Source organism: Dysidea avara, chromosome 5, assembly GCF_963678975.1.
Source record: "Dysidea avara chromosome 5, odDysAvar1.4, whole genome shotgun sequence".
In the NCBI taxonomy this organism is placed as follows: Eukaryota; Metazoa; Porifera; class Demospongiae; order Dictyoceratida; family Dysideidae; genus Dysidea; species Dysidea avara.
This window is the reverse complement of record NC_089276.1, coordinates 7,176,184-7,192,844: the sequence shown is the minus strand read 5'-3', so window position 1 is coordinate 7,192,844 and position 16,661 is coordinate 7,176,184. Positions and strand designations below refer to the sequence as shown.

The window sequence follows — 16,661 nt, the reverse complement described above, 5'->3', positions numbered from 1 at the left end:
GAGGTTGACTGTATCAGGTGAGCTCCAAAAGGGGTGGGAGGTGGGAGACCTGGAAGGCGGTCAACGTGGTGTTCAAAAGTTGAAAAGGAAGGCGTAGTGATGAATTGGGCCAAGTTTTGGGCCATTCAGGTCTCAAAATTGGTTTAAATGAAAGGAAATTCATAGCAGAGGTACTTATTCAACACCAGAGGGCTGTACAGCCACATACAGCCATCCCCAGGCTGACCAGAGCTCCACTAAGGCCCCACACCACACGTACGGATCGCCACTGGGCTTGGGAAAAGCAGCCAGCAAAACCAGACCACTCAAGTCTAGCTGATTTTGATTGTGGAATTAGATAGTGTATTCATGTAGCTGGGTGAAAAATCGAATCTGCTGACATGGGTGATAAGACTGGTTTTCCCAGATTGGGTCACATATATATTAGCTGTAACATGGGCACTCGTGATTTGCCTATATGTATGTTCTCAGGTTTTGGGCATACGTAACAGGCAAATCACTCGTCCCATGTTACAACTATAAATTGTAACTCACTAGCCCTTATAACGACATACACTGTACAAAATTGTGGATTATATATGGCCTTCCAAGAGTATCAAGTGGTCAAGGTAATCCTAGAGTTTCCCACCAGTTTTTCATGAGTGTTGCTACATCAGGAGTTCAGGTGGAGAGTAAGGGGTAGTGGAGTGGGCAACAGATAGGATTGAAAATAGATGGAACTGAATGCTACATGCTACAGTATTTGAAGTCACCATGCCATAAAATAGCCTGTCAGGGGCACTTAAAGGTAACAATCTCATATGACTCGCACTTTCAGCACTCTTCTCATCTGTTCATATTCACATTCCTGGGCATAGCTGAGCTGTTGACGTATCCAGCAATCAGAAAGTCAGCTGCTAAAAGCAGACCCAACAATTTGAAGGCAAGTTTTGTGAGTAATACCGCAACTTTATGCTGGTCTTATCTGGACTTAGGCTTTTTTCATCCACATGGTTTATTTTGTATATTCCATCACATTAGTGACACGTAATGAGATAAGTAGTAGGGAGATATTTCATTTTTAATTTGAAAGTATCAGCATACACTTTTAGATGGCCTGGATTTTGTGATCGTTTATAGATTATGTAATGTTATAGAACTTTGTGTGGGCCAGATCAAAGGAAAAAGTGTACTTTAAATTTCATAAAGTACACTCTCAGCCGGTCAACAGTGCTTTAATGAACGAATAAAGCACTCTTTGTGGGCAATAAAGCACAGTTTCCCATGTGCCTTAGTGCAAGCTAATAGCCTGCGGGGCTCGTGCCAGTATGACTAATCACCCACGCCGGTGAAGGCTGATAGCCTCGCCGCACTGAGTGATCAATCACCCCAGCCAATAAAAGTTTTACCACTGGATTGCTTTTATAGACGTACCTAAATGCTTCGATGATGGGTGGGAGAAGGTGACGTTTCTGTTACGTTTGTTAATGTAAACGGACAAGTCCTGGAGATATCACGGAATTATTTCACTGTGACTCACAATAAAATTGATTGTGGGTTGCGAGCAAAACCTGCCAAAATATGAGATGAACGTCTACCATGCCAAACTATGGTGAAATACGTGTGAGTTACTTTGTTAAACTAGTTAGTGTGCGTTCAGGCTGCTAATAGTTCGTGCAACGTGTGTTAATTACGAGTCCTAGTGTATGGTGAAGCTACACAACTATAGTATGTTCACGTTGAGCTGAATCCTCAAAAACATTTAATAACTCATGGATGCAATTACACACAATCTTGAAACTTGGCTCATTTGTAGTACTGCTTGACCCGCTAAAAATATTTCAATATCTTTTTGTTCAAATGTTTGACATAATATTTACGGCCAATTAAAATTTTCACAATACATTTCCTATGGGGAAGCCATATAAATACAGTGTCCATTACAGCCCTTTCCCGAACTTGTAGTGGAGCCAAACCGTACGTGTCTGTTGTTGACACCTTTGCTGTTACCAATGATCATCTGGTTGGCTGAAATGGTAACTCTGTTGAGAAAAAATCCACTTTTAATTTTTAGCTGTTTTTCAGGATTCAGCTCAACGTGAACATACTATAGAAAGTTCCATAAATCATTTAAAGCATAGCCTTGTTCGTGCTATATGAAAAATAAAGTACTCGGCGCTTGGCCTCAATGTTAATAAACCACCCGGCTTCGCCTCGTGCTTTATTAGCATCTCGGCCGCACGCCTCGTACTTCATTTTTCGTATAGCACTCACGGCTATGCTTTAACATATACATAAAGTACACATCACTGTGTTTAGTTCTAAAACAGCTTCGTTTAATTGTACTCCTACACATGGTGTGCCAACTACAATTCACTGTGAAGCATGTTAGCTTCAGTGATATGGTTGGTTCATCTTCTGTGCCAGCACCAAGCATGTTAATTTCAGTTTATTGTAACACAATAAATTACATAATTGAGTCATTTACACATACTGTAATTCCTTGCTCAATACCTATGAATGCCAAAGTAGGGACTTCCCACTGAGCTATGCTGTAATACATTCACCTCTTGCTTCACTACTATTTATTGCTACTTCATTAACAATTCTTTTAAAATACTAGTAAAAATTAAGTTAGTTGAGTCATTTTCATGTAGTTACTTGTCCAATGCCACCTAATCCTATGAATGGAATGATCAGTTGTTTATTGAGCGATGATGGAGTTCTTTCTTATGAAGACATTTGTACTGCTACATGTGACTCTGGGTATGTGCTAACTGGTGATGCCATGAGGACTTGTCAAAGTGATGGGATATTTAATGGAACTGAGGCTATGTGTAGTAGAGGTAAACTATACACATGTTTTACACTGTATAGTTAATTCAAGTCTTTTCATTCAGTTCCTTGTTCAATACCCCCTAATCCTATGAATGGAATGATCAATTGTTCACTGGGAGATGATGGAGTTCTTTCTTATGAAGACAATTGTGATATATTTTGTAACACTGGGTATGAGATACAGGCTGGTGATGACATGATAACCTGTCAGAGTGATGGAATGTTTAATGGTACCAGTGCTACATGTGGCAGAGGTATGTAACATATAAATTATCTAATCCAAAACAGCCAGCTGTAAAAAAAGTGTGCGGCCCTCAAAAAGGCTATGGTGAAAAAAGATGTGAAATCCAAGGTGGCGGCCAAGAAATGGCTGTGATGGTAGGTTAATGGTAAAAATTTTAATAATGACAATTCAGGTGAATTTGGTGCCGCTTGGTCAATTGGCACAAAATTCACCTGAATTGTCGTTATTAAAATTTTTACCATTAACCTACCATCACAGCCATTTCTTGGCCGCCACCTTGGATTTCACATCTTTTTTCACCATAGCCTTTTTGAGGGCCGCACACTTTTTTTACAGCTGGCTGTTTTGGATTAGATTTCACTTCTTTTTGTATTTGTATACCCCAAAGCCGGCCATAGGTCGGCTTTGGGACTTTTTAACCTGTCTTTTTTTCTTTTCAACAGGAAGAAGAAAAGAGGAAGCAGATGTACTTTAAATATTTCTGATTTTATCAGTAAATGTACAAATTATATATATAATACATATATTTATTACAGAACTCTCCATGGTGGTTTCTTTGTAACCGAACACTCTACAAAGTGACTTCCTTTTGCTGCTCTCTCTACAGGGTGCATTGTTTGTAGCTGATCAATCTACAAGTAACTTCTTCTAGCTGATCTCTCTACAGGGTGGTTTGTTTGTAGCTGAATTCTGTGCAGGTGATTTGTTTGCAGCTGAGCTCTTTACAGAATGGTTTCTTTGTAGCTGAACTCTCTACAAGGTAACTTCTTCTAACTGATCTTTGTACAGGGCAATTTGTTTGTGGCTGAATTTTCTACAGGGTGATTTCTTTGCAGCTGAACTCTCTACATGGTGGTTTCTTTGTAACTGAACTCTCTACAAGGTAATTTCTTCTAGCTGATCTCTCTACAGGGAGATTTGTTTGTAGCTGAACTCTCTACAGGTGATTTCTTTGCAGCTGAACTCTCTACATGATGGTTCTTTGTAGCTGAACTCTCTACAAGGTGACTTCTTCTAGCTGACCTTTCTACAGGGAGATTTGTTTGTAGCTGAACTCTCTACAGGTGATTTGTTTGCAGCTGAACTCTCTACATGATGGTTTCTTTGTAGCTGAACTCTCTACAAGGTAACTTCTTCTAGCTGATCTCTCTACAGAGAGATTTGTTTGTAGCTGAACTCTCTACAGGTGATTTGTTTGCACCTTAACTCTCTACATGATGGTTTCTTTGTAGCTGAACTCTCCACAAGGTAACTTCTTCTAGCTGTTCTTTCTACAGGGTGATTTGTTTGTAGCTGAACTCTCTACAAGGAAACTTCTTCTAGCTGATCTCTCTACAGGGAGATTTATTTGCAGCTGAACTCTCTACATGATGGTTCTTTGTAGCTGAACTCTCTACAAGGTGACTTCTTCTAGCTGACCTTTCTACAGGGAGATTTGTTTGTAGCTGAACTCTCTACAGGTGATTTGTTTGCAGCTGAACTTTCTACATGATGGTTTCTTTGTAGCTGAACTCTCTACAAGGTAACTGATGTCTCTACAAGGTCACTAGTTTGTAGCTGAATTCTCTACATGGTGGTTTCTTTATAACTGAACTCTCTACAGGGTGACTTCTTTTAGCTGATCTTTCTAGAGGGTGATTTGTTTGTAGCTGAACTCTCTACAGGTGATTTGTTTGCAGCTGAACTCTCTACATGATGGTTTCTTTGTAGCTGAACTCTTTACAAGGTAACTTCTTCTAGCTGATCTCTCTACAGGGAGATTTGTTTGTAGCTGACCTCTCTAAAGGGTGATTTTTTTTGTAGCTGAACTTTCTACATACAAAGTGACTTGTTCTAGCTGGTCTCTCTACAGGATGACTTGTTTCTAGCTGATCTCTCTGCAGGGTGACTTGTTTCTAGCTGAACTCTACCGGGTGATCTGTTCGTAGCTGAACTCTCTACAGGATGATTTGTTTACAGCTGAACTATCTACATGGTGGTTTCTTTGCAGCTGAATTCTCTACAAGGTGACTTCTTCTAGCTGAACTCTCTATAGGGTGATCTTCTCGTAGCTGAACTCTCTGCAGGGTAATTCGTTTGCAGCTGAACTCTCTACATGATGGTTTCTTTGTAGCTGAACTCTCTACAAGGTAACTTCTTCTAGCTGATCTCTCTACAGAGAGATTTGTTTGTAGCTGAACTCTCTACAGGTGATTTGTTTGCACCTTAACTCTCTACATGATGATTTCTTTGTAGCTGAACTCTCTACAAGGTAACTTCTTCTAGTTGATCTCTTTACAGGGAGATTTGTTTGTATATAGTTGACCTCTCTACAGGATGATTTTTTTTGTAACTGAACTTTCTACATACAAAGTGACTTGTTCTAGCTGGTCTCTCTACAGGATGACTTGTTTCTAGCTGATCTCTCTGCAGGGTGACTTGTTTCTAGCTGAACTCTACCGGGTGATCTGTTCGTAGCTGAACTCTCTACAGGATGATTTGTTTACAGCTGAACTATCTACATGGTGGTTTCTTTGCAGCTGAATTCTCTACAAGGTGACTTCTTCTAGCTGAACTCTCTATAGGGTGATCTTCTCGTAGCTGAACTCTCTGCAGGGTAATTCGTTTGCAGCTGAACTTTCTACATGATGGTTTGTTCATAACTGAACACTCTACAAGGTAACCTCTTCTAGCTGATCTCTTTACAGGATAACTTGTTTCTAGCTGAACTCTCTACATGGTGATTTGTTGGTAGCTAAACTCTCTACAATTCGATTTGTTTGCAGCTGAACTCTCTACATGGTGGTTTCTTTGTAGCTGAACTCTCTACAAGATAGCTTCTTCTAGCTGATCTCTCTACAGGGAGATTTGTATGTAGCTGAACTCTCTACAGGTGATTTGTTTGCAGCTGAACTCTCTACATGATGGTTAGTTTGCAGCTGAACTCTCTACAAGGTAACTTCTTCTAGTTGATTTCTCTACAAGGTGACTTGTTTCTAGCTGATCTCTCTAGAGGGTGATTTGTTTGTAGCTGAACTCTGTACAGTTTGATTTGTTTGCAGTTGAACTTTCTACATGGTTGTTTCTTTGTAGCTGAAGTCTCCACAAGGTAACTTCTTCTAGTTGATCTCTCTACAGGATGACTTGTTTCTAGCTGAACTCTCGACAGGATGATCTGTTCATAGCTGAATTCTCTACATGGTAGTTTCTTTGTAGCTAAACTCTTTACAGGGTGACTTCTTCTAGCTGATCTCTCTATAGGGTGATTTGTTTGTAGCTGAACTATCTGCAGGGTGATTTGAACTCTCTACAAGGTGATGTTTTCTAGTTGATCTCTCTAGTTAGTCTGGATGACTTGTTTCTAGCTGAACTCTCTACAGTGTGATCTGTTAAGTTTCTACCTGATCTCTCTATAGAGTTATATCTTGTTTGTATAGCTGAACTCTTTTACATGGTGGTTTTTTGATTGGTTGCTGAACTCTCTCTCCACGGTGACTTGTTTGTACTACAGAGTGACTTGTTTGTAGCTGAACTCTCTACAGAGTGAGTTACTTGTAGCTGAACATTGCTTAAAGTGACTTGTTTGTAGCTGATCTAGATGAACTCTCTACTGGGTAGCTTTTTTTGTAGCTGAACCCTTTACGCAGTGATTTGTTTGTAGCTGAATTCTCTACAGAGTGACTTGTTGTAGCTGAACTCTCTACAAGGTGACTTGTTTATCGCTGAATTCTCTTCAGTGTGACTTATAATGTTCTGAATCTCTACAGCAACATATTTGTAGCTGAATTCTCTACAGGGTGACTTGCTTGTAGCTGAATTGTCTATAAGATTAACTGTATGTAGCTGAACTCCCTACAGAATAACTTGCAATGTAATATAATTCTATAATGGAGTAAGTTATAAACGTAGCTGAATGCTTTATTAGGGTGACTGTTCTATTAGAGTATCTCGATTTCGCATATGCTACACGTAGTTGGCTTTGGAATCATAACTCAGTGGTTTGTAATCCGATTCTTCTGTACTACTGCACGGACTTTCTATGATAATTATTCCAGCCACACACCGATTTTCAGCTCACTACTCTAAGCGGTTTGCCTGGTAGGCGTGAAAACTATTAGTCTTTTATTCATAAAAATCGATCGCGTAATTGTGACACAGGTTGGGTTTTGTGTCATATCTCGATGGCCTTTAACTGGAGTCCTTTCAAACCACAAAAAGGCACTCCTACGATAGTTACTCCATCTACATAGCAATTTTCAGCTCATTCCTTCAAGCGGTTTACCCTGTGGGCGTGACAGACCTTCGACCTTATTTTACGCAGATAATCGGTCATAACTCCGTGAATGTTCATCGGATTCCTACCAAACTTGGTACTGAGATTCGCCTTAATGAGCCCTTTAAGTGTGCCAAATTTCAGCCCGATCCAAGCACGCATTCGTGTTTTATTGCGAATTTTGCAAAGTGTGCGAAAAGAAGAAGAAGTAGAAGAAGAAAAAAACGAAGAAAAAAAACCCAAACTTTGGCCGCTAGTATCTCGGAAATGGCTGGAGCAATTTTCTTCAAATTTGGTATGTGGACTCCCCTACCTCGCCGGCATTTCTGTAGCAACTTTGGTTTTAATAGGATAAGGAATCACGGAGCTACAAAGGTGTGAAAATCGCGTTTACTTTCTTCCTGTAAATATACTCACGGTGTGGCGCGCCGGCTACTTGGGCCGCACGACACACTACCGTGTGTCTTGATACGGTAACATGCTAATTAGTGTGGCAACACCCAGCTGGGTGGTGTGCAGTACACACCCCCAGGGTGTAATAGACAAGACCATCATTTACTGTAGATATCGTATATGTGTACATAAACACAGACAGCATTGCTAATAGTTGCATAGCTATAGAGTAGTCATAGTAGTAGTTAAGATTCACATAATCTTAAACTACTGCTATCACCTATTACTGTGACCCTGATAGTTCACACTATATGACATATGTGTAGGGAAGGTGTAACCTTAGACTCTATTTAGGCTATTTTGGGTGGGTATTAAATCTGATACTCCACCTTGTTTTCTAATAAGTGACCCAGTCTGAGAAAACCGGTCTTATCGCCCATGTCAGTAGATTTGATTTTTCACCCAGGACACAAAGCTACATGAATAAACTATCTAATTCCACAATCAAAATCAGCTAGACTTGAGTGGTCTGGTTTTGCTGGCTGCTTTTCCCAAGTCCAGTGACAATCCGTACGTGTGGTGTGGGGCCTTAGTGGAGCTCTGGTCAGCCTGGGGATGACTGTATGTGGCTGTACAGCTCTGTGGTGTTGAATAGGTACCTCTGCTGTGAATTTCCTTTCATTTTAGCCAGTTTTGAGACCTCATTGGCCCAAAACTTGGCCTAATACATCCCTTGGCTTTCCTTTTCAATTTTTGAACAACATCTTGCCCGCCTTCCAGGGCCCCCGCCTCCCACCCAATTTGCAGCTCGCCTGATACAGTCAACCTCAGTTTAAAAACTATCTAAAATGGCGGGAAACTTAGTTGTTGGCTACTTGCCCAGTGGATGCTCTGGAAGGTAAGGAATTGGTGTAACATGTGTGAAAATTTGGTACACATAGCTTCAACCATTGGCGAGCTGCAACACACTAAATACTTAAAACCGACATTTCTTGATACTTTTAAATAGGCGATAAGCCCGGTTTTCTCAGACTGGGTCACATATACTCCACGTCTTCAGGCACAATAATAGTATAACATATGTTTAATATACAAGTTTATCCAATGAATTTGTCTGGTGCTGCCCACCCCCTTTGTAAAAGGGCAGGCGGCACCAGACTACACATTCCTAACATGCAACAATGCAATGAGGACCGCTAAATTGTGTCACATGAACATGCATGGTTGCCATGGCATTAGTATTATTGTGAGAAAACCAGCCACTTTTACCAATGGTACAGTAGAAATAGCCATGGAAGAGGTAACTAATTTAAGTGCAGTATAAAATAGAGTCTAAAGCAGTTATACGGACACAATGTGGAGTCTATGGAATTTATATACCCTTCAGGCCCTTAGTAGCACCTTTGCTATGCTCGTGTGCTACAGATTCTGGCCTTCGTGGTTTATAAATTCCATAGACTCCACATTGTGTCCATATAACTATTATATAAACTACACTATCCTAAAGTGTCAAAATTTTTCCTACCGTGTGGTAGGCTGCATGATCTTTTCTCTGGAGCATTATAAGTGTTGCTATTATGAGTCTTACGGGGTATTATGAGTCACTGTGTTCATAAGGTCATTATTCCATACTCAATTATATTAAATGTTATTGCAGGCACTGTGATGACAGTCAAAACACCATACTATACAGTCAAATTAGTTATGTGCATTTATAATTTTGCACTCTACTGAGGGTTGCAGGTTGCTAATCTGGGACAGTATTCCTATAGAGAGTAAGGGGTAGTGGAGTGGATAACATATAGTATATGGAAATGGTATCTGAAAACACAATGCCACAAAACAGCCTGTTAGTGGCACTTTAAGGCCAGAAAACAAATATAAATTACCCCTGCTTGTCTGTTAGTAGTTGCGTTCCTAGGCACAGCAGAGCTGTAGATGCACCCGGCAACCAGAAAGCCAGCTACCAAAAGCAGAGCCAACAATTTGAATTTATGTTTTGTGGGGAATTTGTTATCTTGATATTGCAGCACCTTCTTGTTGGTGTTATCTGGACAGGCTTTTTCATTCATATGGTTGATTTTGCAAAGAGCAAAGTAGGGAGATATTTCATTTTCATTTTGTAAGTAACAGCATACACTTTTAGTTGGCTTGGATCTCATGATCTTTAGTTTATAATGATCAATCAGACATCAGTTCTACAAGACGTTTTGTACAATTATACTCCTAAACATGGTGTGCCCACTCCAATTCACTGTGAAGCATGTTAGCTACAGTGGTATGGTTGGTTCTTGTTCTATGCCAGCACCAAGCTTGTTAACTATAATATATTGTAATACTGCAATTACATTTTGTTAGTTAGTTGAGTTATTTTCATGTACTGTAGTTACTTGTCCAATGCCCACTAATCCTATGAATGGAATGATCAATTGTTCACTGGGAGATGATGGAGTTCTTTCTTATGAAGACACTTGTACTGCTACATGTGACACTGGCTATAAGCTACCTGGTGATGCCATGAGGACTTGTCAAAGTGATGGAATGTTTAATGGAACTGAGGCTATGTGTAATAGAGGTAAACTGTGTGCATGTTTAATTTACACTGTTTAATTAATTCAAATCTTTTCCTACAGTTACTTGTCCAATGCCTCCTAATCCTATGAATGGAATGATCAATTGTTCACTGGGAGATGATGGAGTTCTTTCTTATGAAGACACTTGTGATACATTTTGCAACACTGGGTATGAGATACAGGCTGGTGATGACATGATAACCTGTCAGAGTGATGGAATGTTTAATGGTACCAGTGCTACATGTGGCAGAGGTGTGTAACATGTAAATTTTACAGTTACAGAACATGTTAATTGGTGTGGCAAAACCCAGCTGGGTGGTATGCACTTGTAGTTTTCAAGCAATACACACCACCAGGATGTAATAGACAAGACCACCATTTACTATAGATGTGCACGCATAAACACAAACAATTGCTAGTAATTGCATAGCTATACAAACCTCTTTTCAACTGCACCAAGCTCTGTCATTGCCTATTTTTACCTAACTCTAACCACACAACATTTTCCACAAAGCTGAGAAGTATGTGACAACACTAAACATTCAATGCAAATATATCCACAGAAGATCAGTTTGGGGAATAGGTAACTGCAGAAATCGCTAGGCAAAGTGGTAAACGTCTACACAACCATGTTATAAAGCACCAGCCCTTGGCCCCTTGCAACTACACATACTGTACAAAATTGTCTCCAAAAATGGAGTTATTTATGGCCTTCTAAGAGCATCCAGTGGCCAAGGTAATCTTAGAGTTTCCCCCATTTTAGATAAGTTTTTCATGACTGTTGCTGCATCAGACGTACAGGTGGAGAATAAGGGATAGTGGAATGGGCAATAGATAGAATTGAAAATGGATGGAAATGCTATTTGAAGTCACTATATACCACAAAACAGCCTGTCAGAGGCACTTAAAGGCAACAATCTCACGAAATAAATAGATCTCACAATTTCAGCGCCCTGCTTGTCTGTTCATGATTGTTTTCCTAAGCATAGCAGAGCTGTAGACGCATCCTGCAATCAGAAAGCCAGCTGCCAAAAGCAGACCCAGCAGCAAGTTTTGTGAGCAGTGTGGCAACTTCATGCTAGCCTTATCTGGACTTTAACTTTTTCATCCTTATATATGGTTGATTTTGCAACATGCATGTAATGAGTGAAGTGGAGTGGTAGGGAGATATTTCATTTTCAATTTGTAAGTGTCAGCATACACTTTTAGATGGCATGGATCTCGTAATCTTTAGTTTATAGATTATGTAATGATAGATTAGACATCACTGTGTTTAGTTCTACAAACAGGTTGGTTCAATTGTACTCCTACACATGGTGTGCCAACTTCAATTCACTGTGAAGCATGTTAGCTTTAGTGAAATGGTTGGTTCTTGTGCTATATCAGCACCAAGCATGTTAATTTATTGCAATACATTTTGTTAGTTAATTGAGTCATTTTAATGTACTGTAGTTCCTTGTTCAATGACTTCTAATCCTATGAATGGAATGATCAATTGTTCACTTGGAGATGATGGAGTTCTTTCTTATGAAGACACTTGTGATATATTTTGTAACACTGGGTATGAGATACAGGCTGGTGATGACATGATAACCTGTGAGAGTGATGGAATGTTTAATGGTACCAGTGTTACATGTGGCAGAGGTGTGTAACACATAAATTTTACAGTTACAATAACATGCTAATTGGTGTGGCAACACCCAACTGGGTGGTGTACCTTTTACATATATTTAAACAGTGCACACCCCTAGGGTGCAATAGACAAGACCATTTTTTACTATAGATATCATATATGTGCACATAAGCACAGACAGAATTGTTAATAGTTGCGTAGCTATACATACCTCTTTTCCACTACACCAAGGTCTATCATTACCTACTTTTACCAAACTATAATTTTACACAAAGTTGAGAAGTGCATAACAACACTTAATGTTGGTCATTGAATAAAGAATCCCAAACCATCAGCCATTTGTTTCAAGCTGATATTGTTCACCTGTCAACCGCCGTCCAATGATGGTGGTTGTTTTGGTAGTTGTGCAGGGTTCCATGGTTCTCCTATACAATTTTGTAAAAGGACCATTGATATGATCAGCCACAAATTGTGGCTCCCAATTGCATGAGGCTTGGGGACAAAATACCTAGGGGTTCCCAACTTTGAAGCCACAGGGATTTCTATGGCCATCCTAATAACCCTAATGAAACCCTGCACTATCACACCCCAAGCTAGTCTTGGGATGGAAGAGCTACTCTTGGAATGGGAGAAACACTGGACTTGAGTCTACCACACAAGACCCCCTTCAATGCCTGAGTCTGCCACACGAGACTCCCTTAAATAACTGAGTCTACCACACAAGACTCCCTTCAATGTTTGTGCATTTCCCCCTGTGATAGAATAATCCCATACCATAATGTTAACTCCCTCTTCTTAATGAAGTTGTTATTTTATTATCATTCTGATATATTACAGCACTAACGTACTTGGTTTTTTATGTACTCACTTCCAACATATTGTCCTAGTCCTATGGGGTGGGCTATGGGAGGGGACTTTTTGTACCACCTGGTCACCCATCTGGAACGACCCATACACGCAGTATTTTTCCTACGCATGCGTTCATAATGTTTCCAATTAATACCTACTGTTGTATATTACATCTAGTATTGTGATGCAGGTATGCTACATACCTATCTAATGCTGGATAGCTGCAATGTGTCGCTACACCGCCCAAACACACACACAAGTTATCTCCCTCCATTAACTTTGTTTAACAAGTTAAACTCCATTAAACACTCTACACAAAAGAGCAGAATGATAAACATCTGCACTAGATAAGCATTCCATTTGTGACAAAGCACACAACTGAATATATTATAGTCTTATAGTCAGTACGCATTCACCTGAGCCCCCGCCAAATATAGTAATATCAAAGAGGTGAACACGTGTTCACTCCCAATGGTTTTGTACTGGAACAAGCATGTATTCATGTTGTAAACATGTTTGCATGCCTAAATTGTCCATACTAAATGTATGAGATATTTTTAAAGCCTAATACCTCACTTGTTCTTGCCCGTATCAAAGAACTTTTTTGGTTAACAGTTCCGGCATTTAAAGAGCTTCACAGTGTTACTGAATGTTTGGGCAGCTGGCCCTTGTAACAAGAGTTATTAACAAGAAACAGGGGCTTAGGTGAACGCGAACAGACTATAGTGGGTGCAACAAAATAAGTCTTAAAAAGAAATCATACCAGCTTGCAGCAGCTATGTAAGTATCAGTATAATGTAATACATAGCTAGAACCATTGAAGATCTGTTATATAACTAAGTTAATCAATGTGTCTTAAGCAATCAGTATCAAATATGGCCACCCTTAAATTTATTCTCAGCTAATATAAACTAAATATTGGGATTTAACAACAACAATTACACCAATATGATATGTATTTCATACAATTAAGAAACTAGAAAATGGTATGCATAACATGCTTTGATCTTTGGAGGATAATGAGGTCTTTAAAATCCACTAAGAGACCTGCTAGCAGGTTCTTAAAATGGTTAGAAACCTGCTAGCAGAAAAGACCTCAAGCATCACAAACCTCACTTTCGATCATTGATTTGCAATGCTCTCTCCAAGCATATTCAGGTTGATAGCCTGCAGTGGGTGACCAGTCACCCAGTGCAACATGTAGTTAGCCATTCTATTCATTTTATAGGCATGCCTAAAAGAATTCAATTATGGGAGGTGCAATATAACATTGTATGTATGTTTGTTATGATGAACAGAGAAGTCTAGAAATGTCACGGAAAATTCTGTTTAGTGATCATCTGTTTCTAGAGTGTTTTAAAGCTGTTTTCATCTTCTATTAAATTATGGATGGACCTTACTAAGACCTAAATGGGTAAGCTTCCATGTAGAAATGTTATTTTACACTACGTGTAATGTGGGTGGTCCATATTCGAAACCGTGCCTATTCTTCGTACTACCGTGGTGCCACAGAAAGCACAACTTGAGACAACTTGTTCCCATCATATTAATCCAATAATTTCAAGCCGGCTTAGTAGTAGCCAGTGCCTATGGTGTCACAGCAGCGTGCAGAACTTGTGTGTTGAAGAAACAGTTTGTGTGCCATTTCCCAGCTGTGCCAGTTCCAAGTCTAACTTGTGAAAGGAAGCGGTGCAAGCTTCAATTTTTTCAACACGTTGACAAAAACACATTCAGTATTTCATGATTATTTTAACATTGTGTGACGATTTCAGTACGACATATAACTCAATCCCACAATGAATCCACCTATATTCCCATATAAAACACATTCATTTTCTAAGTCGGTTAAAGACCACACTCTCGAATCTTCGTGGATTTTAAAAACCTTTTTGGTTTTCAAAATCCACAAGGATTCTCATGCTAGCTAGGTCTCTAACCTACACTTAGCAGGTAAGTAAGTACCAATTTCATGGTCATTTTTGTGTAGTTATCTGTGAATATTTAATTTACCATTAAGTGATTAGTAGGATTAAATTTGTCTTAGTTCATGCACAAGTAATCAACTCCACATGTGCCTGTCCTCAATCCTAAACTGTCACCTACATCACTAAAATAACTAGATGAATTAAATGTTGGGATTCAACACTATAAAACTATATCCACAAAAATAGTTATATCATGCAGTTAAGTTGTACTTAAATTAGGAGGTAAATAAGTATGATCAATGCATACAATATAATACATGTTACAGGCAAATTATATGGGTAGGACGGAATTTTTGATTTGTAAATGACAGCACCAGCTTTGATCTTGTGATATACTTGCCAAACTGGTTTACAATGATCGATTTGACATCTCTGTGTTTACTACAATCTACAAGCAGGTTGGTTCAAATTTTACAACTACACATGTTGTGTTGGCTTTAATTCGCCATAATATGGTGAATTGCAGCAAAATGAGTTGATCTTCTATACCCACACTAATCATTTATTGTAATGCAATAAACTACTTTTGTAAGTTATTTGAGTCACGTTCATTTAGTTTCCTGTCCATTTCCACCTAATCCTTTGAATGGAATGGTCAACTGTTCACTGGGAGATGATGGATTTCTTAACTACGAAGACATTTGTACTGCTAGTGTTACATGTGACACTGGGTATATGTTGACTGGTGATGCCATGAGCACCTGTCAGAGTAATGGGATGTTTAATGGAACTGAGTTGATGTGCATTAGAGGTAAACTATACAGGTGTTTTATACTGATTCAAGTCCTTTTCCTGCAGTTCCCTGTCAAATGCCACCTAATCCCATGAATGGAATGATCAATTGTTTACTGGGAGATGATGGAGTTCTTTCTTTTGAAGACACTTGTGATATATTTTGTAACACTGGGTATGAGATACAGGCTGGCAATGACATGATTACCTGTCAGAGTGATGGAATGTTTAATGGTACCAGTACCAGTGTTACATGTGGCAGAGGTGAGTAACAACATGTAAATTCAGTTACAGTAACTTGCTAATTAATGTGGCAACACCCAGCTGGGTGGTGTGTATTTGTCATATTCAAACAGTGCAATACATAATAGTGGTACAGTAGGTTGCAAAAAAAGTTTACGTTTCGTAATTGTAATTAAAGTGTGATTACTATGTAATTACACATGTTTGTACTGTAATTACATTTTGACCGTAATCCATAATTATGCAAAAAAGTGGTTTTTCACCAGCCATATTTACTATATATTCATAGTTACCAATAGAGCATAATTTGTAATTACGCTTTTGTAATTACGCTACTACAGCGTAATTACAATTACAAAACGTAAACTTTTTTTTGCAGCCTACTGTATATGTTGAAAAAATATTGGGAAATTCCTGAAAGCATTTTGGACAAAATTTTGAGCATATTTAACTCAGGCCCATCAATTATGTCTTAAGCATTTTACAACGCATATGCCCACACTTAAATTTATTCTCAGCTGCAACCTATGTTGTATAAACCAATTTAACAATTACAACTATACCAATACAGTGGTCTCTCAATTATCCGGTCATTGATTATCAGAATTTTCGGTTATCCGAACTACGGAGGACTGTTCTATTAGAGTACATTGTCTAAAATGTGTGTTCTATTAGAGTATTTGTACAGGGTTCTGTATTATAAATGAATGGGATTCTATTATCCGAACTTTTTGATTATCTGAACACCCTCAGGGCCCAATGAGTTAGGATAAAAGAAGGAGCACTGTATTATGTATTTCATATGATTAAAATACATGTAAATTAGAAGGTAAGTAAGTACCAATTTCATGGTCAACACAAGCATGTAATAGATGTACACCAACACATTTGTGACTGAATACTGGATAATCACCCATACAGACACATTGATTATTCTCAG

The 16,661-nt window shown here is 38.9% G+C and overlaps 1 protein-coding gene across 1 annotated transcript in view; it reads left to right on the top strand.

Moving 5' to 3' along the window:
* LOC136256605 (uncharacterized) overlaps positions 1-16,661 on the top strand; it is a 118,064-nt gene that overhangs the window by 9,735 nt on the left and 91,668 nt on the right. Inside the window, exons 4-10 of the mRNA XM_066049588.1 lie at positions 2,637-2,825; positions 2,880-3,071; positions 10,093-10,281; positions 10,340-10,531; positions 11,732-11,923; positions 15,303-15,497; positions 15,545-15,742. Of these exons, the coding sequence (XP_065905660.1) occupies positions 2,637-2,825; positions 2,880-3,071; positions 10,093-10,281; positions 10,340-10,531; positions 11,732-11,923; positions 15,303-15,497; positions 15,545-15,742 (1,347 nt within the window). The remainder of the gene's footprint in view (positions 1-2,636; positions 2,826-2,879; positions 3,072-10,092; positions 10,282-10,339; positions 10,532-11,731; positions 11,924-15,302; positions 15,498-15,544; positions 15,743-16,661) is intronic.